This window comes from Lepisosteus platostomus, chromosome 3, assembly GCF_059453375.1.
Source record: "Lepisosteus platostomus isolate fLepPlt1 chromosome 3, fLepPlt1.hap1, whole genome shotgun sequence".
In the NCBI taxonomy this organism is placed as follows: domain Eukaryota; kingdom Metazoa; phylum Chordata; class Actinopteri; order Semionotiformes; family Lepisosteidae; genus Lepisosteus; species Lepisosteus platostomus.
In genome coordinates this window covers 69,392,049-69,417,462 of record NC_142613.1, presented here as the reverse complement: position 1 = coordinate 69,417,462, position 25,414 = coordinate 69,392,049, and the positions used below count along the sequence as shown (strand labels likewise).

The 25,414-nt window shown below is 42.9% G+C and overlaps 1 protein-coding gene across 2 annotated transcripts in view; it reads left to right on the top strand.

Annotated features, from left to right (window-relative positions):
- The window catches only part of LOC148675355 (connector enhancer of kinase suppressor of ras 3-like), an 88,344-nt gene that overhangs the window by 22,700 nt on the left and 40,230 nt on the right, over positions 1–25,414 (top strand). For both annotated transcript variants that reach the window (XM_088626609.1, XM_088626610.1), the window contains exons 3-14: positions 3,490–3,692; positions 4,296–4,383; positions 8,033–8,074; positions 8,859–8,978; positions 9,454–9,513; positions 11,094–11,162; positions 12,287–12,433; positions 14,614–14,738; positions 15,622–15,806; positions 16,454–16,543; positions 17,991–18,256; positions 21,561–21,598. In XM_088626609.1, coding sequence (XP_088482735.1) covers positions 3,490–3,692; positions 4,296–4,383; positions 8,033–8,074; positions 8,859–8,978; positions 9,454–9,513; positions 11,094–11,162; positions 12,287–12,433; positions 14,614–14,738; positions 15,622–15,806; positions 16,454–16,543; positions 17,991–18,256; positions 21,561–21,598 — 1,433 coding nt within the window. The remainder of the gene's footprint in view (positions 1–3,489; positions 3,693–4,295; positions 4,384–8,032; positions 8,075–8,858; positions 8,979–9,453; positions 9,514–11,093; positions 11,163–12,286; positions 12,434–14,613; positions 14,739–15,621; positions 15,807–16,453; positions 16,544–17,990; positions 18,257–21,560; positions 21,599–25,414) is intronic.

Below are 25,414 nucleotides of genomic sequence, written 5' to 3'. Positions count from 1 at the left end.
AAGCACAAATTAAACTGAAATCTGCTAATGATTACAATATGCCCTAAAAAGACATAGTAGATATTAATTGTTAATTTATTGTGCATAGGATTATACCCCCAAAGTATCATTCATGATTTCAGGTAGATCAAGAATGTTTTATTGTATTTTAAATATCAGGTCTGTTAACTGGGAACAAAGAAGCATCTTAATTGTGAATGTTTTGTTACAGAAGAATTATTTGCCTAGGGTTGTGGTAACAAAGGGATTAGAAGTAAAAATAAGGGCAGAAAGTCTGTAGCCTATGGACTGGATACATGCATAGGACCAGTGTATCTGTAGCACAGAGGGTTAAATTCAAATCACTCTTTCACTTTCACAGGAAAGAGACCAAAAGCAGCTGCCAGTATGGTGTACATGCCTCACGCAGTACAGAGCACATTCCGCTTTTCAATTATTAACTCCTATGTTTACCACAATTACTCAAGAAAAGAATTTCATTCTATTGAAAAAACATGTCTCCAATACTTTTGTTTTTATTTGGAAATGTTGGTGAAATGGAGATCAGTGTCTGATCTAATGAGTTTGTCCAGTGGGACTCCCATGTTTCTGCAGTGAGTGCACTCTCATGTTTGGGGATGGGAAACGTTAGATGCAGGTGCAGTGTACTGTAGGCATGTTCAGAGTATCGTTGTCATTTAGGTTAGTGAGGTACAGTACACGGGTTGAACCCAAAAAGGTGTCAAAATGTCAAAATCACCTGTTGAGGAATGCATGTTAACAATCAATTAGCACCTTCATGATGGAGCTAAATCATGACAAAAAAAATGAGTTCTGCATCACAGTTTCTGTATTTGTGGTTTATGACCAATGGTTTTTGCAGTGACTGGCCTTAAATCCTAATTACGATAGGTTTCTGCTTTCAGTCATTGGGGGGGGGATAAAATCACTTTGTCTCAAAGTGCTTTGGCATGTTATTAGCCTGCTGGCCAGAGGATGGGGTTGAAATCTTCAGGGAAGCTGTGTTTCTTGGTGGTCTTGTGCTTTCAGAATGGAATGTACTGTAGTGTGTCTGTTAACAAGCAGGAAACAGATGGAGCCCCCACCTGTCAGAGTTACCAGTCTGGACTGGCTAGTTCCTCGACGTTAAGTGGAAAAGCCATTACAGTTTTGTTGATGCCATTTCCTTTATGGAGTATTAAGTGTATTCCTGTCTCAGTGGTGCGCAGGAAATCCATATTGTGACTGCTATGACCATTTTAGAGAGGCTTAAGCAGTTCTCCTCCCAGAAAGCATTATTTACATCTCTTTGCCTAGGTTTAGTAATCTTCTAGTTTTTAGAAAAATTGAATTAATTTTCGCCTCACCTGCGTCACGTTTGAACACATATTTGCGTTCTAGGATTTACCACCATATAACAAGGCAGCTTAACATCTGTGTCTCTTTGTATGTGGTTAGCAAGTTAATGATTAAGAAGGGAGGAATGTTTGATCTTAATTTGTTCCTGATGACTAGCTGTTGAGCTCTCTGGGTTTGACAAAAATAAAACGATGCATATGCCATTGAAGAATTGGACGAGTCGATGTTGTGTGCCTGCTTCAGAAATACTGAAAAAGTGCTATCCTCAGCAATTTCCAAATCATATGATATTTTTGTCTGCTATGGAAAACTATTCCTAAAGGCAGTTTAAAGCCATAAGCGTCTGTGCCAGGTGAAAATATAGCATGTGTCGCATTGCTGTAACAAGTAGAGAACAGGAAACAAGCAATACTGCACTCGGTCTTCTGTGTTCTGTAACAAGTTATTGTTTTCTAAATGCTTACAGCAAAACGTAAGCTTAAGGGGATTTGTGCTCAATCCCTTTCATGAGAAAAAGCGGGTCATTAATTATTTTTATAACCCGTTCAAGCGCTCAGTTCACAGGGCTCCTGACAGGAACACAACACTTCCTGAAGTGAGATTTGCCAGAAACAGAAGGTGTCCCTTTGTAAACCTCGCTCTGTCAGTCTACGCTCGAAATAAACGCATTCCTTCCGTTACATCAGAGTCATGGGAGAAAATGTGACCAGGATCAATGCCTATCTGATGTCTTGTGTCAAGACAGCACTCACTCTCGTTACAATGGAGATTCTGTTTGGGGTTCTAGACTTTGGGTTCTGGGATATGCTGGATATTATTTTCTAGCATAAATGTGTGCTTTTCCTCTACCATCACTGCATGAAAATCCATTAATTTGTGCTGTGTAGGATTTCCTGTTCTTGCTATATCTGCCTGTCTGTATCTTGAGGAAATAAGACTGCCTGTTCTTTAACCTTTCTTATGTGCTCAGTTACTGTAGAAATGAGAGGCTCATATAGCTTGTTTGGTAGTATTAAGATACCTGCCCAGGCGTTTCTTTAAAGAAGCAAGGGTATCGGCTTCACCAACTTGGCTGAGAGCTTGTTCCATACTCCCACAGCTCTTTGTGTAAAGAAGTACCTCCTTTTCTTGATCCTAAATGTGCTTCCACGTAGTTTCCCTTTTGCACCCTGGTTCATGTTGAAGCTGCATTCTCCTACAAAAACTGGTATTTCTCTATAACCGAATAGTGACAGCCAATCTTGTATAACCATAGATCACTGTATTGGCCATATACAATTTGTCTTTTTGCATACCCCAACTTGCTCTCCATGAGACAGACAGGGAGAGAAGCTGAGGGTCAGAGCGCAGGGTCAGACATTTTTACGGATCCCCTGGAGCAGTTGGGGTTAAGGGCCTTGCTCAGGGGCCCAACGGAGTAGGATTCCTCTGCTGGCTGCGGGATTTGAACCTGCAACCTTCCAGCCACAGGCGCAGCTTCATTAGTTTCAAGTATATATACTTTATCTTAACTCTGTCATAACTTTTCTCAGAATGAGGAATGTTTGAAGCATTCTTTGAATTGTAACGGGAGCACTGTCAGTCGTAAGGAATTCCTTTCTTCTGTGGGAAGAAATTGATGAGGGTAAAATTGCAGATGTTGCCCAGAGCAGGTGAGAGGCAATTGTGTTTTTCTTCAGAGCAGGTGGCATGCAATTGTATTTTTTTAATGGGTGGTGCTGGCATTTTGAATAACAAATAGAAAGCAAACTCTGGATTGATTACACATAGGTGTGTGTGTGTGTGGCATTTGTGTAAGCAATACAAACTTTTTTACCTGAGCAACAAATTACAAATCTTGCATCGTTACCATTAACAGAATTGTAGTAAATATACTATTAAAATTAATATTGTACTGTAATTTAGAATGACAGTAGGATTCATACGATGTAATTAAGGACATAAGGGCTGTTTATAAATAGTATTATCTGCTTGACATGGAGTTCTGGAGGTTGTTGGCCGAGGCTCTGAGATGCATTTTACGTTTTCTTGAAGTGGTTTATTTGAGTTCTAAATTGCATCCCCTTTTCCCGTTGTCCGAGTTCCACTGTTTCAAGGCGTCTGTAGTCAGGAGCCTCCGCTCTCTCTATAAGCCGGTTTTTCTTCTCTCAGAACTACGGGCTCGAAACCAGCAACCTGAAGGACCTGGTGGCGAAGATGAGGGCCTCGGCCAACAACCTCCAGAACTCCACCGCCAGCCGGAGGAGGAGCCCCGCGTACGACGGCACGGCCTCGCGCAAGCCCCCCAACGAGTTCCTCACCTCCGTCGTGGAGCTCATAGGGACCGCCAAGGCTCTGCTGGCATGGCTGGACAGGTAAACCCAAGCGTGCCCCTGCTAGAGCAGCGGTAAAGGGATCCGCCCTCGTTCTCCCAGAGCCTGCAGATAACTGGGGCCTGAGTTCAGGAGGTAACGTTAAAACAGAAAGCTGGACTCCGTCACCCTCACATACAGTGATCCACACGATACTGTATGAGCAGTGACCTTGAACTTGAACTTCATTGCCATATGTAACCGGTACATGCACTGGTACTGTGGGATTCTTACTTCCAGAAAGTCTCTCGATGACCTCTTATTGGAAGGATTTATCTCAAAAATCGAATTCCTGGCTCCCAATTCGTTTTTCAGATAATGTCAAAGATGGCAAAAGCTCTTTGGTGCTATATTATATCCTGACTATTGTGTAATGTGGAATCAGTTATGACCGTCTAATCCAGTAGCCAAAACCGGGAAGTAAATTTGTCACCTCACCAGTACGAAAATGGGTAGCAGTTGTGGAAATGCTCCAGGATTTGTTGTCGGAATCTCAGTTCATCGACTATTTCACATCCGATGGCGGATGTACGATATCGCCACAGTCACAAGTTCAGTTTTGCTCTGTGACCATCTTTTGTTTCAGTCCCTTTTTTTTGGTTACAGGACACCCCTGACAGGGATCAGTGATTTCTCCTCCACAAAGAACAAAATCATTCAACTGTGCCTCGATCTAACAACCACAGTTCAAAAGGTCAGTATGCTCTCTTTATTACTAGCCCCTATTCTTATTTCTAAGCCTTTCTTGCCTGGCCTCTAGTATCTGTGTTGCTCAATGGGTTTGTACAATTTGCCAAATACTTGAGCACATACTGTAATAGGAAAGTTTTTCAAGACAGCAGTGTGCCTTCTGCCTGCACCCGCATCCATGTTCAGTGTCAGACATTAATCTGAGAAAGAGAGTTCACCAATCCATAAAACCTCTGGTAGTCAGAACTTGGCCAGCATTCATTTCCATGATTGTGTCACCATATGTTCTCTGTTTCTTTCCTTGAATGTTTTCACACTGCTGGTTTAAGGTGAGTTTGCTGTCTGCTTAGCGATAATGCAGTGTAAAGAAGCTGTGTGTTTAACCTCTTGTAGCACTACTAGTAATATTCCTTTCTGTACATTTTTTAACCCATTTCTGTCCTGACAATAAAGCAGTATAATTTTCTGTCTTTTTTTAATTGTCCAAGGATTTCCTTATTATATTCGCTTTTGTGCAATCTATTACATCGTCACGATAAATGGATGAAAGTTCAGAGCAGGGTTCTCTTGTATACAGGGGTTTATCTTCTGTTACCCTGAAAAATGCGATCTGGTATTGTGAGTGCACCATGAAAACTGAACAACAGAGCTTGCCATTAATTTGCCAGAGTTTTTTTACATGCCTTTGACAGCTGGTGTATTAAATGTTTAGGAATATTTATTACATTTCAGGTGAACAGTGGTATTCCAGTTATTGATGTTGGTGATTTCCAGGGCTGAGATTTATTATAGAGGGTTTGGGTTGTTGAAAGCAGAGTTGAAATTTCCCAGGTAGCTGTTTGAAGTTTAAATTTTTCATCCAGTAGATTTATTTTCCATCAGCTGCTCACTGTTCCTCAGAGAATGCATCACAAGCAGCAGGGAAACCCCTGCAGTCTAGACGTGCTCAGTCTTAATGCAGCACTGGTTAACCTCTTTTTAAACGCATTAAAGGCAAAAGCATTGTAACTTATAAACAGTAACATCTAGGTGACTCGGTTAACTGCACAGAGGATAAAAGAGTCGAGTGAGTCCCTGTGTTCTGGAAGCCTGAGGCAGCACAAGAGCTCTTTTGTCGAATTCAATGGGTTTTACACGACTGTGGTAAGTAGGTCAGGGACCTTGTTTCGTGTGAGGACACACTTCATGTTAGACAGAGTTCCAACAAAACCTGCTGAAATTTATGTCCTTGGCCAACAATAGATACGTCGGCCTCCATTGGATTTTGCTTAAAATGCTTGCTGAGTGTAAGTGATGAGAATCGTGGAATTTATAACAGTACAGGGATATCCCCTGTATAATTGTATCCCGTTTCCAGTGTTGGAAAATGCCACCATTATACTGTTGTAGAATTAAATACTTAAGGTTACTGAACATAATAATCAGCCCCCCAGAAAATCACAATCATGAGGAATATTCCGAGTTAACTAAAAAAAAAATCCTTTGCTAGTGTCTTGTTTCCATAAGCAAAGCATCATAAAACATCTGAACACTTTTTCTGGCCCCACAAAATACGTTTACTAATATGCTACAGTACGAATTAAAAATCTAGAAAATACAGCAAGGTAATGACCCACAACAAGTTTATCAATTGTGCAGTTGCTATGTAGAGAGTAAGCAGAACTAGGCTGTTTTCCAAAATGTAATCTGACTACCCCAGTTCCTACCTCTCTCAATGTATTAATCTCTTGCGGTTTGAACTTGATAGAAAAGTTCGTCGAGATGACACCCGAGAAAGGAGAACAGGTTTTCCAATAGCTCACAGTTCTGTAGTTTCAAGAAACCTTGACAAGTTTTCTATTGCCAAGAATATGCAAAGAAGGTATTAAAGCAAATGTTTGATTAAACAAATGTTGAGGCTGACTGATTTGGAAATGTAATTCTGATTTTATGTTTTGTAAGTCATTAAGAAGACTTGTGAATGAATATGTTCTTTGTACCAGTCGTGAAAATAGACTTTATGACCTGATATTATTCTGCTTTGGAGCTTTTGGCCCCACGTTGGTCGATAAGTGGAAGCCCTCTTGATCAGTACTACTCAGTGGGTCTTTGTTTGTCATTTTTTTTTAACTCGGCTGTGACCAGTGCTGCTCTGCTCTGCTCTGGTCTGCTTCTGCCAGGGGATGGTCATGTAGGCTGAATGGCTCAGAGCCACACAGAGACACCCACGGACAGTGGTGACACCCAAGAGAGTGGTCTTCCACCACGTCTAGGTGTCGAGAGCCCACATCACTTCTGTAAAAGGTTTGGTGCCACAGAGCCCTGTTGCACTGGGGAGATGATCGTTATTATAATAATAAGCTTATTGGTCTATAAAAAAAACTAAATGCAAAAAGTTGTCATCGCAAATCTGTCCAGTCCTCAATATTTCTGACGTTTGTTTGGACCACAGTGTGCCAATCTAATGTCCCAAGTGTTGGGAGGAGAATAGATCAGGTTGCATCTATGTATTTTGGAGAATCGGGGGAGTTTTGTTTTGTGTTTGACCTGAATGAGTGAATGGAGCATGATTCGACAATAGAGACTTGCTGCTGTAGTCTTTCGTAAATGAGGGTAGTGAAACACTTTTTTTTCCCTTGGAGATTAGGAGAGATGGAATGAAATGCTTTTTTTAGAAGAGCAGTTAAAATTTATTTTTTTTGCCAGGTCATCTGCTTCTGTTGACTGTTGAGCTTATGCTGTCTGTGCAAAGACAGCATTAAGCTGGCATTTAATGTTTATATGTTTTGGATAGTCCCGCCTCTTGGACAGTGGAATGTGCAAGGTTAGGAAATATGAAAACAATCAGTCCTCCCTCTTAAACTGTCAGCGCAAAAGTTCTAAGAGCCTGACATCTCCTCTTAGATAAAAGCACATTGTTGATAATCGCATCAATTGGACTATTAAAAGTTCTTTCTTTCAGTTGTACCGAGTTTATATTGTGCAGTAAAAATGCCTACTTTTAATTTCTGTGCTGTTTTGCTGTACACAGTGTGGGAATTTCTGTTCTGAACTGCTGATATTCTGTCTTTGTCCTCTTCCGCTAATATTCTGGATGCCTGTACTGACCTCTTAGGCCTTATTATGTATCCCTATAAGTTAGAGTTCTAGCAGGAAGGCTATGATTTAGTGCCTGTAATGGAAGTTTTCCCACAACTGTATTGCCATTCTATGAAAAAATGCGGTTATTCCAGTTGCTATGCGCTTGTAAAAAAATGTCTTCAGCAACTCAAATAACCTATTATTTGATGACTTTTCTGTGTAAGTCTGCTGTCCACCATTTCCTGTGTGAAGAAGACTGGGTCACAGCGTGGCAGCGCTGTTCCAAACTGAGCTCTTTGGCAAAGCAGGTGCACGTAGTGCAGATCCAATGTTACTGCTTCACCTGAGGCCTAGAAGGAAACTTCTGTATCCTTCATTTGCCAAAGCAGCAAATATCACTTGTCGCTGCCTCATCCATATTGTATATTATTTTCAGGAGTAAAATGACACATTTCTATAAATTCTAGCTCCTATTGTTTAATTATACAGTGTCCGGTGGCTCTGATAATTGTGCATGTCGTAAAAGGTATTTTTCAATACAATAGTGAGTCCAGCACTCTATCTGATCCTATCCTAAACTTTCTTCTTTTCAGGATTGCACAGTTTATGAAATGGAGGAAACAATCCTTGAAGTTGTAAGTATTGCATGTTTTTTTACTGTGTCCCTGACAATCACGATAGTTGTAGCTCTTAAAAGGGGTTAGGTGCTTCTCTTTGAATGAGAGGAAAGGAGTAATGCTCGATAGTGTGAAAAGGCTGTACTTGTATCGCTTTTCTGTAATGTATACCAGATTTGGCTGTTCCATGCACAGACTGCCGAATTTGCAGCCCCATTAATCAGAACTTCCTGCCTGCGACATTAACCAGACATAATTCTGTGACAGTAGGCTTCCTCCTTTCTGAGACATAAAAGACTAAATACTAATGAGTTTTATTGTCCCACAAAATGGAAGTTTTTAAAATCCAAACTCTCGTAAAGCTCACCCAGCCTTACTGAAGCCGATACCCTGGCTTCTTTCAAGAAGCAGCTAAATGAGATCACCAAATCACTTAGTTGCTGGATGGGCTGGCAGAGAGGAGACAAAGATCATTATCTAGAATAAGGGAGTGCCTTTCCCACTAGACCTTGTTTTAACTCCACTGGGGCTGTAGGGCAGACTGATAAAACATTAAAAATTCTTCTTCCATGGGGACCATCATATAATTCAATAGAAAGGTTAGGTAGAAATAGATAGCAAAGATTTTCCCCAGTGAGAGACTGCTAGGAACATATAAAAATGTTGAAAATTACATTTTAAGGAATGAGTATAAAGAACAGTTAAGAAATATAAAGGATATTCTTTGTCATCTGCCTTTTAATTTCTAAATACTGTGAAGTGGTGTTTGGTCTTTACGGTTCCTGGTTTGTGTGGATTTCAGTCCAAGGTCCTGAATGGAATTTGTGACCAGACCATGAGGACTACCTCTGATCCTTTCATGAGCCAATGTACCTGTCTGGAGGAGGTACAGCTGACCAACATCAGGCCTGGGGAAGGACTGGTAAGATCTGCCTGCTGTTCTCTAAATTCTCACGCAATGGCACAGGATTTTTTTAAACACAGGCCATGCGCTTATACAGATACAAAAGCAAAGCTTTTGGTAATGATCTCAAGGTGCTGCTTGGACAGACTACCACTGTATCTTTTCTGAAGCTAGTACAGGTCTTCTTGCCCAAGACTTTTGAAGTGGCTATAAATCTTTATTTTTAAAATCTGATTGAAAAATAAATGTACTGAGGTGAATTATTATGAATGCTTAAGAGTTCTTCAAAGTATGATGTATTATATACAATGCATTTTAGTTTTTGATAGAGAGAAAATGAAAAATCCAAATATGGTACAGCAATTTATTTTGTTACTCTTATTCAATTGAGCCCTTCTTTGCTCAGGGGATTTGAATGTCACATCGATAGTCGTCGATTTGTGACCCTGGAGAATTTTGTGAGAAAATGTAGTCACGGTTCTTTTCTTTTCAGGGCATGTACATTAAATCAACCTACGATGGGCTCCATGTGATTACGGGGACCACAGAAAACGTGAGTATGGCTTTGCAATCTTCGAGTTACGGCAGAAGGGAGAGGTTCCATGTGCGGAGTCTCCGCAAAGACCTCGTCAGACGTTTATTTCACATCTCGTAGTGTCACGATCGCCGCTTGCAGAGTCGCCCACGTGCAAGCTTTACAGGAAGTGCCATCAAACTAGAATGCATCATGTGTGGTAAATGCTGCCGGTCTCTAATTAAAAAAAACATCAGATGAGGCACACCTCAAAATGCCTGATCCATACAGCCAGGATATTCGGCCTACCCACTGCTATAATGGAGCATGTATTGTTCTTCGACATTTATAGATGGCTCTTAAAAAATAATAGCTGTCTCTCTCCTGGGAGCTGAGATTGTTGGTTAATTAATAGGGAAGTGGCATCACCATTGATCATTAGACACACTGTAAGCCTCATCAAAGTCTTCCTCTGTTTGGAAAAGCATGTCAGGTGTGTCAGGGGAGAGATGTGCTGAGAGTGGGAAAGAGAGGGATCAGGGGCAACCTTTTGCAGTGCAAGGAGGGAGAGTGTGTGATGGAGAATTCGGACTTAGCAGAAGGTAAAGGGTCTGTCAAGAGTTTGGAGGTGTGCGAGCTTGAGTTTGAGGTGATGTGGGTGTATCCTACAAGAAGAGGCATTCAGTTTGTTGGATAGCCATGAAAAATGTCAGAGCAAGAAGTATGCATCATGAACGTAGAAGTGATGGGAGAAACTACAAGCAAGTAAGAGACCCCAAAGTGCAGGATAACAAGGCAAACAAGGTCCAAGCTCTTATTCTTGAGGAACGCCTGTGGAGATGTGGTGTTCCTCAAGTAGAGTGAAGAGTGAAGGGGAAAGATCTGTTCCATTAAATCTGGAAGGAGTGGTCAAAAAGTGGGCAAAACTTCTCAAGCAGGGCCTAAAATTCCCAGAAGCCTGTATTGCAGTGGAAAAGAGAATCCGCTCAAGTGCCAATTGAGAATGTCCTATATACAAGGAGTAAGCGGCAGAGATCTTACTGTGAGATGGAATAGTATGCAGAAATCAAGATGCAGAAAATAGTTTTAGGGAGGAATGCCAAGAGGGATGAGAAGGGGCGATGAGTAGTTTTATAGTAAGGCAGATATCGAATTTGTTGAGCAGCAGAAGGATGTGAGATCATCTTAAAAGAAAAGTATGAGAGAGGCTTTGGGGGACCGAGGAGGATGAGAAAGATAAGGGGTGATGGGAGATGAACGGGAGGCACTGAATGAATGGTTATAAGTAGGATTGTTTTGAAGCGTCTATGAACTTAGAAGTGTAGTGAGTTTGGTGTGGACAAGAGTCAGGGCTGAGGAGAACAGAAGGAATCGAGAGTGGAAATAAAGGAAAAAAATAGAGCTTGAAGTAGGGGGGTCCATTGAAAGCACAAAACATCATCTTTTAAATGGAGCTGTTGTTTCCATCACTGGTCCATCTTCTGCTCTCTTGTCGGTCTTATCATTTTGTGTATTTGACCTGTCAAACCAGAATTCCTGGTAGGATGCTGAAAGGAAGGCCGGAATGTGGTAGCTCCTCTGGACAGTGCCGCTCATTTCTTCTCTTTGTCTGGTTTCAGTCTCCAGCTGACAGGACACGCAAGATACACGCTGGGGATGAAGTCATTCAAGTCAATCAGCAGACTGTGGTAAGAGCCTGCACGCCTGTCCTTCCCTGCCTGTCCTTGCTGTCATTCACTCGCTCCAGAGGGGTAGACGCTAACAAGACACAGCTGTTAAAACAGAGTTAAAGCCAAACAGAGTTATTTCATCAACGTTTAGGAGAATGTTTTTTTTTACCAGCTTATACTGCTTATTTCTGTGAAAGTGAAAGGTAAAGGCTGTACCAAAGCCACAGTGGCTCACTCCTGGTTTCCACAGAGTTCAACAGACACTGGTTTACCACAGGGATGCTGGTTTATCAAGGGGATGACCCCCAGCAATGCTGGTCCCTGTTTATAAAGCTGGCTGGACAGGAGCAACTGCAGTAAAGCTTCTCACTCAAGGTGCAACAGCAGGGACTTGAACCCTCAACCCAACGGACTTAACCACTACGCTTGGTGCCTCCCCACCAAAGAGCACCATAATCTGCGTTATTGCAGGTGCCGGGGGGGTCCTCATTCTACACTGAGGTTAGGGATCCCAAAAGCGCAATGTATAGCAAAACTACTGCAACAGGGAATTTCCCCTCAGATGGACAATGTTAAATAGGGGGGTAGGAACCGTAAGGATGTAGACTTCCCTACACAACGTAAAGTGGAGAAATTTCTCCCGTTAAAAACAGTGGATTATTGTAAGGCTAGGGAATGGAAGATAGGCTTTTAACTCCCAGAACCCCAATATATTAAATTGTACTGTTTTGATTAATAAATAATATTGTACATAAGATTATATATATTTAGTATAACTTTTTCTTTCAAGGATATTTATACAGCAGTTTGACTTAAACACAAATATTTATTATGTAATGTTTCCAAAAAGAACGCAGTTCCAGCACCTCTTCCTTCTCCTCCTCCTCATCTACGTTTTTAAAACCAGCCTCCGTTGCTAATTTCCCTATTTTGCTTCATGAGTGTGGGGGAATTTTTACAGATTGTTTTACACCCCTGTATTGGTAAAGCTGAACAGTTCACTGGGAGGCCTGGCCTGCTTCACAGGGCCTGCTGAGACACTCCCGCGGCATAGCCAGAGGTGGGCAGGGGGGGCTGGGTTGGTGCCGGGGATGATGTACCACAGTGTGCTGGCTTAACGCGGCCCTCCGCCCTCGAATCAGGTTGGCTGGCAGCTGAAGAACCTGGTGTGCAAGCTCCGCGAGGATCCCGCGGGCGTCGTGCTCCTGCTGAAGAAGAGGCCCGCGAGCACCACGGGCTTCATGCCCGCGCCTCTGAAGAACATGCGGTGGAAGCCCCCTCTGGTACAGGTAATACCGCGCTCGGCCCGCGCGGGGGGGGGAGGGGGGGATAAATCTGTGAAGGAGAAGGAAAAAAGGTCCGACTGCCCTGCAAGAACAGGAAGTGCTCTCGGTTTATTTTTAAGACCGGTGACGCGAATGTGATGGCAGGCAGGTCGGGGCAGGTTGGAAGACCACCCACTTACCGCCAGCAGGGATGAAACGGGAGGATCCGAGCACGTTTTGTACAGTATGTTGTTTTTGTAAAATACTGTAATGGGGCTCACAGGCTGGTAAGGGCTTTTCCAGATTGCCAAACGCCAACTGAGCCACGTGTACTCGGATTACCACCGACAGCAAGCCGATTCCTGAAGTTGCCATCGGTGGCCCACCTATGCAGGCGGGTTTTCTGGCAGTGTCTGAAAGCAGGACACCTGTCGCGGCTCAGTGCGTGTTTAAAATGACTGAGGCGTCGAGAGAGAAGCGACAACTGGACCGTGCAAGCCTGGCATTTCTGGCGGTCAGGAACATTCTTTCCGTGCCGGTGTGTAAATACATGCTCTTTCCAGATCTGTCCCTTTTCATAACAAAGGGGTCAGTTCACGCTGTCTGAGGATATGAAAGCACACAGAGGTGCCCTCAGCTTTTAGAGCCGTGGAACATGGTGTCTCTCTGCTCGTTTTCCCAATGGCCTTCTGAACTTACTTCAGCACTGCATTGACCTGCACCGCAACTACTTGCATGCCTACACGCCTGTAATATAGTCAAGACCACCAGGACGCTGTCAGCCATGAGGTCTCACCCACATGCACGCTCTACGTGGCCAGGTGAAATTCTCGATGGGACTTGATCAGGAAAAGCCATCCTTGGCTTATGGGCTTCTTTTGCTGAGGGCGATTTCACCAGTGCTGTTGCAGTCCTTGTCCTGGCAACCCGCAATGCAGCTATCCTTCTTACTCACTGCATCAGCTGTTACATTCTCTGAAATGCAAAAATGAAAAAAACCTGTTTCGGCGATCAAAGTTAAATTTCGAAATTGATTAGTTAAAGGCTACCTATAAAACCTACTGGACTGTAGCTCTGGGACCCCCGTCTTAATGACTTCACATTGAAATATTCCTGCCATCAAGATTCCCAGAGTTTCTACCCCATTCTCCTCGTCGGTGTGCATCATCTTTGTGAAACCGTGTCCTTTTGATTGTGCCACAAATTTAGTATTCTAGAATCTAATCTAGATTGTTAATCAATCAGCATTTCGTACTTGGGAGGTACCAAAGGGTGCAAAAAAAAACATTTGTCTGACAATTTGACATGGAGAGAAATTAATTTGTACCCATTTGTACAGCTCAATACTTAATTGAAGTATCCTACCCAGGATTTGAACCCACAACCTTCCTGTTCTGAGACTAAAGCCTTAATAACCCTTAATAAAAACTACGGCTCTCTTAATATTACTCTTAAACAGGCTGTCTAGTCTTGGCATTGCATTGTTAATAAAGTGTTGTTTGTATTTCTGTATACACCTGAAGATACAGTATTGTAGTACAATATGAATGTGGAAGAAGTGTGCAGCTCTTTAAAGAGGCTAACATGCTCGTTCGCTTTTGATGAACAAAACAAACATCATGGACCTCATTAATCCACTTATGTAACAGTCATCCAAATCTAAAACGCTCCCATATACAGGAAATATGAGTGAATGAGAAATGTTAATGCTCGAACTCCTGAAAACATTGGTGACCTATTAAAGAACAAAAGGACCCTGCATCATCCGATGAGAGCTGGCATCTTCTATTTAAAATCTCGGGTCTTTGTTTCTGTGCTGGGAAAAGAAATTGGCTTCAAGCCGTCACAACTGTGCAGATTGTACTGACAAGGGCCTTTTCATCACTAGATGACTGGTTTCTTTTGTTGTTCTTTTAGCTCCGTACCACATAAGTGCTCCTAAATAATCATTCTTATTTTGCAATATTATGGACTTGTATAGAAAAATAAACTTTTTAGTCAGTGGGCTGACTCAGTTTACAGTTGTTTTAGCAAGTTGTAAGGAATACACGATGTGGACCAGCTTGCCCTCCAACGAAACAAGTGCTGATACGAGGTGGGGCGTGAGTGTTTGAGTTGGGGGATTGGGTGTGGAGTGGTGCCGTGTTCCTCCTGGAATCCAGTGGGGTTTGGGGGATTTCTCAACCGCGTGTTCTCTGTTGCAGACGGGCTCTCCCCTGACCAAGGCCCTGTCTCCTGAAAGCGCTATGGATTCGCCTATCAAGAAGGAGAAGCCCGCCATTCTGGACCTGTACATCCCACCCCCACCTGCCGTTCCTTACACCCCCCGGTGAGCAGCCCGCCTGTGGATGGTACTGTGTCTGCAGTCAACACTCGCGTTAAGCCATAGGGGTCATGGGCTGACGCAGTGCTGCCTCACAGCCTGGGGTCCCGGGTTCCATTCCAGACCTGGGGTGCTGTCTGTATGGGGTTTGCATGGTCTCCCTGTGTTGCGGGTGCTGCAGTTTCCTCTCGCAGTCCGAAGACATCCTGGTAGGCGAATTGGCTTCTAGGAGAATTGACCCCAAGAGTGAGTGTGTTCATATGCACGTGCGCCTTGCGATGGACCAGTGTCCTGTCCAGGGTGTATCCTGTCTCATGCCTGACGCGGTAAAAATGTTTACATCTAGTGTTCTGTCTGGCCACAGGCCACTCTTAAAGCAGCTGCTTGTGAGATGCTGCCTCTGTGGACGTTGTCGTCTCTTAGTCAGAAGAATATCAGTCAATAAAATATTAACACCCGAAGAGGCTCCATAGCTGAAACGTTGTGTTTCTTGTCTTCTCTTTTCCGCAGGGAATAAGCCTTTACTTGTTCCTTTGCAGCCTCCGCATGCTGACACAGCTCCCTACTTGAACTACTTCAGTATATTTAGGAACAAGTTAAATGTTTATTCCATGCTGAAAAGAGAAGAAAGAAAACACAATGTTTCAGCCGAAGAGCCTTCTTCAGGTGTGAGCCTCACACCTCACACCTGAAGAAGGCTCCTCGGCCGAAACGTGTTTTCTTTCTTCTCTTTTCAGCATGGAGTAAACCTATTACTTGTTCCTTTGCAGCCTATGCATGCTGACGCAGCTCCCCACCTGAACTTCAATATATTTATACATTTCTCTTACTTTTCAAAAGCAAACATAAATATCCGTGTGTTTTTTTTTTTTTACTTTGTGTTCTACAGTGATGTGAAAGGCCACAAGTACGCAGGCGTCACGGCACGACCGAAGGGCTCGGAGTCGCCCAACTCCTTCCTGGACCTGGAAAGCCGGCGTCGCTTCACCATCGCCGATTACGAGCAGCTGGGCGTCTGTCCGGCCGGGGCGCCCGCGCTCCCCGCGAGGATGCGCGAGAGGACCTCCTCGCACGGTAGGCGCGCTCCGCCGTCTGGGCGCCCCCGCTTCGCGAGGCGTCTCGGAGCCGCACGCAGGAGCCCGGCCGTTCCCTCGCTCCTCGCGCTCCCGCCTGCTTCAGGCCTGGGGGCTTGGGAAAACGGGACGTGCAGCTCAAGGAAAGAAACGTTACCGGTGCATTTCCTTCTTCCTTTTCAAAACTTATAGAAAGGAATGAATAAGGAATAATATCTGTAGAAGTCCCCCATAAACACACCTGCCCTAATTTCTTGTGTTTTGAAGATATTTTTTTAAATGAACTAATAGTCCTGTTATTAGTGCAATAGTGCTAAATTAGCAGAACTCACCAGCTTCTGTCCAGGCCTCTCGATTAAGAGCTTCCCTCGTTTTCTGCAACGGTAAAGAAAATGGGTTTTATGGCTCATTCGGGTGATACTCTTAAGTTCATTCCGTGCCGTTCACCGTAATTTATATTCCTTTGCCCACAATGATCTGCATTGCTTAATTATTAAATTAAAGGCTCGTTTGGAAGTCCACCGAGAGTCTTTTCCTCGGCGCGTTATGTAAAAAAGCTTATAGAGAATTCGAAAACCTGTAACCTGTGCCTCCTACTGAAATGTCAGCAAAGTTCATTTCCTGACGTCAAGCTGTAACCCTTTGTAGGAAAACCTCGACCGCTGTCCATGCCAGTGGATGGGAGCTGCCTGGGGCCGATGGATAATTGCTCGAAGCCTTGGACAGCAGGGAGAAAAGGTATACTTCTGCACAGTGCAACTCTGCAGGCAGCAGGAATCAGCAAAGTGGCTTTAACCCGGAAAATCTCTTTAAAGCCAGTGGCAGTGAATTTGCTTAACAGCTACACAAGCCTAGCCTTGGGAAGAGAAGAATGAACAGAGGCTGGCACCGGGCCTCCAGACTGCAGCTCGCAGAAAGTGTTGTGCATGAGCTTGTAAAACGAAGGCATTAATACGAGCACGAGAGAAACCTAGTCAGTGGAAAATTCAGCCTCAGTTAGTTTAGGCTGTTATTTTGGAGGATGTGAGAAATTGGAATTTGAAGTTGGAAAGTCAAATTAAAATGGAATTGCCTTACTTTTTTATACAAAGAGACTCCCAACCAATCCTCATATCCCTCCGTTTTCTCCCTACGTTTTAGCTGGGTTTGTATTGAGTGCTAGCTGAGAAAAGGTAGCTATAAGGGCCAGCAGTGTGTTGCAGTGGTTAGTAGCTTAGTAGTCTGGACTCTAAACTGGAAGGTTGTGGGTTCAAATCAGAGGTGGGACAGTGCTGTTGTCCCCTTGAGCAAGGTGCTTCTCCTGAAATGTCGCAGTTATATGAAATACCCAACTGTATAAATTAGTGCAAGTTTCTGTTGATGAACTATGCACCAAGTAGATGTAAAAGCTATTTTTTGAGGCTACTAACTAAACTGTGCACAGATTGACACCCATGAGAAGCTCCTCCCAGTAGGGAAATGTTGAGCCCAGACAGGCTAAAGCCTAACAGCTGTCAGCTCAATTAAACTGCAGTAGTAAATGGATGGGAAAATTGATGTCTTGCATGAGATTCTTGTGAAACAGCTGCTTGCAGTTGATTTCCTCACAGTAGCTCCAAACAAGACGTATTCACCCTCGTCTATCCTGCTTTATCAGAGTGCATTTGTAATTCAGTTCCACTGTCTTTCAGTAGTGCTTATGGTGTAGAAAGCAGTCTTGCACGTAGAAATGGAGGTACTAAAATTTTTAAAAAGGAATAAGAGAACTGAAGAGTTTTAAAAAGTTACTGCAGTATTGTCATAAAAACGTAGAGCTCTGTGCAACGTGATCTTGCTTGCTCCTGTGTCTTTCATTTAGAACACTGTTGTTTTCAGTAGGGCTGTGTTGGATGGTTGAATTGATAAACCAAAGTTTTAATTTGAAATTGTTATTGTGAATTGCTTTTTTTGCAAAGGCATCCAAACGGTGTGCAGTGTGAAAGAGTTCCCACTGTTACTATAATAACACAGCGAATCTGCTTTTCTAAGATATAAATATTGTTTTTGCTAACTTTACATGCTGCATTTAAGAAAGAAAAACACAAGTATGTGCTGAACAGCACGGTGACATAAAATGGAAAAGCAGAAACCAGGATTTGCTTTTAAAGAGTGTTACATTTCATTTGCCTTGAGTCCAACTAAAACATTTGGATTTGCATTCATGCAGGAGATGATGCCTTGTACAGATATATGAGCAACGAGCGGATCCCACCCATCATAGAAGAAAGCCCCTCTGTTCACCAGCTCTACAGACCGGCCACTGACAGGCATTTAATTCGGGCAGCAGATCACTTCAGGGGCAGCAGATACTTTACGAACGCAGACCTTCACAATAGCGCCACCATTCCTTACCAGGAAGACTCGCCTAAAAAGAGCCCAGGCTCTTCCTCCTCCTCCTCCTCCAGGACAGCCTCAGCGGAACCCTCTCTACTGGTCAGTTGGATCACAAGACTTAAGCTATTGACTCACTGAGTGTTTTGCCTGTCGGAGTCCCCTGTCAGTCTGGGTGCCTTTGTTGTGCTGTCCATACGTCCGTTCCTCACGTTCAGTATTATGACCCAGTGCTGGACTGGTCTTGTAGAACTCCTGCGCATTTCTGTGTTCCTCACCCTCTTTCAGAAGAGCTGATGCAATAGGAAGCGTATTCTGAATTCTCGGGGTTTTGCCAGTATGGCTTCAAAAAGTGTTAGGAGGCAGCTGAGAGGGTCTGCCTGTGCGTTTTTGTTATTTGTGCTCACTGAAAAGAAAATAATTCAGGTCTAGGAAAGAACAGCTTTGCTTTTGTAAACTTATCTCCCATCTGTTTAATTAAGTTATTTATAATGATGATTTTGTTAATCTTTCCTGTACAGCTATTTTGATTTTCACTTGCCAAAGCGTTTTGATCTTTTTTGGATTTCTGTACATCACTCGGTAGTTGTACCATATTAAGCTAACTCTCAGAAAGGTTACTGTACAAAAAAAAAACTGTGCTTTCATATTCTTCCCTTTTTATATTTAAGTATAGTTGTGTGTTTCTTTTCAAGGTGTTTTCTGTTACATTTGTTGAAAGTTACAAACTGCCAATGGTTGCCTCTCATAAAGGAAACGCGTTAAGGAAAAGGGTGTGCAGTTACTGTCAGTCCTTCCTCAACACACCATCCAGCCCTGTAGTTGTTTAAGTCTTTAGGGGACTAGGTCTTTTTCTTTCTACTTTGATGTGCTGAGGTCAGACGAAGACTGAAAAGAGTTCGCCTCTGTCTTTAGTTTCCTCTGCGTTTCAGATATTATGTCTCTTGTGCGTTTCCTGTCACAGTGCGAGAAATGCTCTCTACTCTCAGTGGCCTTGGTCCCATGGCTGAAAGTGCAGGCAGGCAGAGATATTTGGGTTATTTCTGATAGGACACCTGTATATCACTGACATGCCTGGTAAACCTCAGGAGATTAACCTCCCTAGCAATATGCCTTGCCTTCTAATACTTACAGAGATCTTGCGTACAGAGTACAGGTAGTTGATGTAAAGTATTACAAGAATTCATCAACAGTGTTAAAAGTTCCACATTAAGGACATGTAAAATGATCCATTGTATCTAAACTGTCTTTGTAACATCATTGAAAATAGTTTATTAAAGGTGCAGCTGATCACAGTGTTTCCTTGTTTTTCTTTCATGGTTATTTTCATTCTCAGTCTTATGGTGTCAATTCCTCGCACATCATGAAGGGTCCAATAGCAGCAGCTGTGGAAAGTTTAATTTCGACAGTCGCACAATTGATTGCGACTGTGTTAATTCAGCTTTGAGTCGTTCACATAATAGTGAAATGGGATGCCCTCTAAATGGCATTAAAATCTAAAAGTTTAAGAAAATGAAGTGAGACACTACCAAAATGTCATGAAACCTTCAACCTCTCATGCAATTTTCAGTAAGGCAGTGCATAATTAACCACTTGGTATCATTGTTTTAATTAGGATGAAGTTGGAATTTCCCATCTGGAAAATGCATCAGAGACCCACTAAAACTGTGAGGAGCGATTAGGCTTTCTCTCATCTGTACAGAAATTACAATACTAGCAAAACGTTGTCAAAAAAGTAAATACTGTTAGCAGCAGATGTCCTCGGTACATTCATCAGACTCAAAACTTTCTTGTTTGAATGTAACAAGACTTTGGCAAGTTGATGATCATTTTCCAATTTTTGTGAAAATGCACGTTTGCATTTTAACTGTTGAACCTTTGGATCTGTCACTTCCCATGGTGTGTGGCCAGAGCATTTCGTCTCTCCTGAGAGAATAGGGTGGTCAGTGGTCACATTACTAACCTGGGGGTGAAAAGATGCCATCAAGAATTGGGACAGTACCAAAGAGCTTCAGCACATCCCAAGAACTAATTGATTCTTCTCGACACTCCAGTAAATCCTCCTCTGAGACGGTTTCTGGGAGTTGTTTTTATCTTGAATAAGCTGGTAAGCATTATAAATATCTCGCAAGAAACTACACCCTCTCATTCAAGAACACACATGCTATACCAGTTAAGACATTTTATAGCAGATACAAATGCAGTAGATGAGACCCTCGTTCAGCCCTATAATAACTCTCAATGTCGAGGGGAAGTCTTAGTTGTAAGTCAGCCACTGACATTTTCTCTTAACTTTGCTTCTGCTACTTGTAAACAATCTTGCCACTTTGGTCTCTTTTTTTTTGCTCTGAGCTACCTTGTCTCTTAAGTGCTTTCTTTGTTTCAGCTTCAGCTGCATGCCTTGCATCTCTGTGGTAGAAGGGTGCATGTTGTGTGTTGCCATTTTTTTTGGTCAAGGTTGTAAAGGGGGGGAAAAATGGCCTTTTTATATGAACCCTGAATGAGTGATGCATTTGGTTTGACCTCTTTGTGTTGGTGGATGTTTTGAAGAGAGACTTGGAGTACAGCAATGAAAATACTTTAAACAAAGATTCATTTTGTTTAGTGGTTTTAACAATACTCTCTTCCCTATATCTTAAAAAAATGGCAAACTTAAAGCACAATTAGATAAGGTCTTTATAAAAGTGGACTTGCTGTTCTTCTGAGCTTTCTGCTGTTGATATTGTCAACATCATTCAACAGTAATTCTCTTGCATGAAGAGACCTAATTTCTTACCATCTCATTTATTACCAATACATCCCTGTTTCTGTAAGTTTTATATTGTATGTGGAACACTACAGGCACAGGCTACAAGTGTGGCTATTGCTTTGTATAGAATAATGCCAATTTCCTCTTTCTAAACTTCCTCTGCCCTGGTTACACTCCAGCTGCTCCAGATATCCTCTTCTTGACCTCCACAATGATTGCCTGCCTGTTTGTTTAATTCTTATACATTTGTTATTTGTACTTAGCTACAGTAGATTTCTCTTAAAAGCCTATTCATTTTAATAATACTAATGAAACTTTTCTTAGTGAATTTAGAAGTAACGTCTGAAAGCGCTTTACAGTAAGAAAAAAAAAGTTAACTAGGAGAAGAGGTAACATTTGCACAATTAAAAACAAGAGTTTAGCATGCAGGTACAAGGGGCAGACAGAACCAATTAAGTAAAAGCCCTTCTGAAGAAGATGGTTTTGAGTCTTGATTTGAAAGAGCTCAGGAAAGGGATAGAATTCCAGAGATTTGGAGCACAGCAGGAGGAGCTCCTGTCACCCATAGAGTGAAGACGGGTTTGGAGGATGAACAGGAGCCCATCTCCTGTGTGGCTCCAGGATGGGTGTTAACACTTCACTTTGTGTCCACTGCAGGTTTCAAGATGGTCCCCCAATCCCAGGCTCATTAGCAGGTGGGTGAAAGCAAAACTGCAATAATACAAGTTTGCTGATATCTTTGGAAACATAATAAAAATAGCAAAGAAAGCCTGTATATTTTCAGTCAGTTGGGGATGACAGCAGTTTGGTTGTGCTCTCCTCCTGCTGGTGAGCCCTGTTACAAACTTATAGCCTGAGAAACATTAAAAATGCAACAAATGAATATTGGAATCAAAAGGATTAAATTGCCATTTTTGAACCCCCTCAGTATAAGAACATCAAGAAGAGTTAAGAATTAGCCAGCAGCCATGTCACCCTGCAACTCACAACTGGCAGCCCACTGAAGCTCAGCAGGTGTGAGCCTGGTCAGTACTTGGATGGGAGACCTCCTGGAAAAAACTAAGGTTGCTGCTGGAAGAGGTGTTAGTGAGGCCAGCAGGGGGTGCTCACCCTGCGGTCCATGTGGGTCCTAATGCCCCAGTATAGTGACGGGGACACTATACTTTAAACAATCGCCATCTTTCGGATGAGACGTAAAAAAACCGAGGTCCTGACTCTCTGTGGTCATTAAAAATCCCAGGGTGTTTCTCGAAAAGAGTAGGGGTGTAACCCTGGCGTCCTGGCCAAATTTCCCATTGGCCCTTATCAATCATGGCCTCCTAATAATCCCCCTCTATGAATTGGCTACATTACTTTGTTTTCCTCCGACTCTGACTGGCAGGCGGAGCGACGCGCCGGTTTGAGTATTCTCAGTTGCACTTAATGGCAACGTCAGCTCAAAGATTTGGTTCAAACCCACAAATGGAGATGGGCGTGCCGACAAGCGGACCCTGCTGATGCGGGATTAACGCTCGGATGAGAGAGAAGAAGAGTTAAGAATTAGAGGAGGGCCTTCAGCCCACAGAGTCTGTTTGGTAGTTAGTAGCCAATTGATCTAAGGATCTCCTCCAGCTGTTCCTTGAAAGAAAGCACGGTATGGGCTTCAACAACATGGCTGAATAGTTGTGTTCAGGTGCTGACATCCTTTTGAGTAAAGAAGTGTCTCCTGTCCTCCATGTTAAATATACTCCCATGTAGTTTCCACTTGTGTCTGCTGGTTAGTGTTTCACTGCTCATTCTGAATTGGAGGTTAAATGAAGGTCCTGACTACCTGACCAATATTGAAACCTTGGCCCCAGAGTGGTCAGTCCTGTGATCTTGGCTAAATTCCACATTGGGTGTGACACAGTCTGGCCTTCCTGAAGTCAACTGATAGAGTAACTTCTCACTTCGCTGCCTGACCTGCTCTGTCTGCTGGCTGGTTTCCACTGGTGCCCCCTGGTACGTGTTTCGCTGCTCACTCTGAAGAAGTCCGCTGTGCTGGCTTTCCTAGTGCCCTTTGAGGATTTGAATACTTGTATCGGGTCCCCTCACAGCCTTCTCTGTTCAGGGTTCAAAAGGTTCAGTTCCAGCTTGTCAGTATAGGACATTCCTTTGTGCCTGGGAATGTATCAGCCTGATCTTCCCTGGACTGATTCCAGAGCAGTAGAAGCTTTTCTATAATGTGGTGACCAACATTTAATGCGGCATTCTAAATAAAGCTTTACTAGTGTGTTATACAACGTTAACATCCATTGATTTAAATTCTGTGGTTCTTACTGTACATCCTAGCATTTTGTTTCTTTTTTAATTGCTTCCCCACATTATTTAAAAGATATAATGGATGTTACCATACAGTAAACACCTATTTTCACAAGTAGCCTCTTCTAGCTCAGAGTCTTCCATATTGTATTTATAGTATTTATACAGTAGGAACCTGCTTGCAATACCCTGCACTTTTCAATATTAAATGTCGTCTGCCAGGTACTTTCCCTGGTAATCGTCCTAATTTAACATCAACTGCAAACTATCCTAGTTTACTCACTATGCCAGAATCTTGCTCACTGATATAAATTAAGAGCAGCAGTGGACCTAGTTGAGATACCTGCGGTACTCCACTTAGCACTCAATCCCAATTGGAGAATTCATCCTTCATTTGTACCCTTTTTTCTATTTAATAATTCTCAATCTTAACACTTACCTGTGGAACTTTATCAATCACATTCATAAAATCAAAATATTTTATGAATGCTATATTGATAGGATTACCAAATGTGTGTATCCATTCCTTCTGTTGCTTGTTTAGAGAACTCTAACACATTGATTAAGCAAAACCTTAAATTTTAAATTCTTTGCTGACTGTTTTTTCGGATATTATTTCCATAGATGTGATGCTCTAGTGTAGGTCTTAGAAACGTTCCCGTATCCTTACACGTAAGTCCGACCTTTTGGTCTGTTGTCACTTATTGAGTTTTCGAACCCAGCATCTGTACTTGAGGGCCTGCCTAGTGGTGCCTTTGTGTAAGACAGTAAGTCAGGAACCCAGTCTGTGAGTGGTGTGTGAACGCTCAGAGCTCAGCACCGTTAAATTGGTTAATTTGGTGCATTTTAGTCATGTCATTTTAGTCATTTTTAGTCCAGTCAAAGTTTTTTTTTTCTCTGAGCAATATTTTTTCAGCATAACTGCAGCTATGCCGTACTCACGGTACCTGAGCATATGATTCACAGTCCTGTTTCTTGACAAACACCTTTTCTGTAATTATGAGTCCATTTATCGACACTTGCGTCATTCAATTGTTTTTTGGATATCTAACAATATGCAGAATAATTAATGGCAGCTAGCTGTAGGTAATGACGTATTGCTGGAAGTGAGTGAAAGCTGCAGTAGGAGGCTATTTGAGCTCACAGTAGTCTTGCTGGTGTGGTGACGTCAGGGACCTCAGCCGCCTGGGCTGGGGGAGGTCTCCTTTAGCTCACGCGGTTGGTGCCCTGTTGCGTTACGCCAGAGACCAGGGTTTGCGTCCCAGGCGTGGGGGACGGAACGGGTGGCGGGGGGCACGACCCCACGCGGAACCGCGACGATCCCACTTGTCAAGGTGTGAAGCTCCTTGTATCTGAAAGGAAAGCCCTGCCAGATCACCTTTCTACACAGCTGCCTGCCACTTTCTTATTTGAAGTGATGAATGTAAGAACAGACACAACTTTGATACATAATTAATGGTGTTAGTTAAAATCCATAAATGGTGGTTATATGTTTATAGTACGGCGCTTGTGAATTTGCTGTGTACAGTATTCAGTACTGAAATGGATTTATTGCGTGACAAATCTTTACAGTATGTAAAGATCAAACCCGGCTTAAGGTTTTAATCTAAACTAAACTAGTTTCGTTTAATAGGTAAACATTTACAGACACCATATGAGACGTTATTATTTGAGAGGGTCAGTCTCTGTTCCTCAGGCTGTGATAGGAGATCACATACTGGGGCTGCCAGCTCAGTTGAGTTACTTCCCCACGCTCCCAGCAAGGTTGGGAGCTGTTGTGGTTCTGGCAGGTCTGGGAATTATGTGATTACATTTGTTATTTTAGGAAATACTGTTTCTCTAATGCCAGAGTATTTCTCACTGTGCAGCAGAAAGTGTATCTCTGTCTTGATTTCTCCCCGCTGGCAGTGGGAGCACAGCTTACGGGGCAGCTAGGCCTGCCTGTGTCACCCACCCAGTTCCTATGACCAGATTGTGGTCACTAAGCCAGTACTTCATCAGAGTCTGCTTGTCTTTGCTGTTTCTTACCCTGGTAAATATTAGAGTCCTGTAGCATTCCAATTTATGTTGTGTTTGCATGTGTGTGAGATGTTGCTGTTTGATCGGTGCTGTGATGTGGTTGGGTCTGAGTTGTGGTGCTCTAGCAGTGCTGTCCTGAGGCTGGCTGGTGTCGGTGTGGCCCAGGGCAGTGAGCTTCAGGACCAGCTGGCTCAGAGGGCTCAGAACCTGGC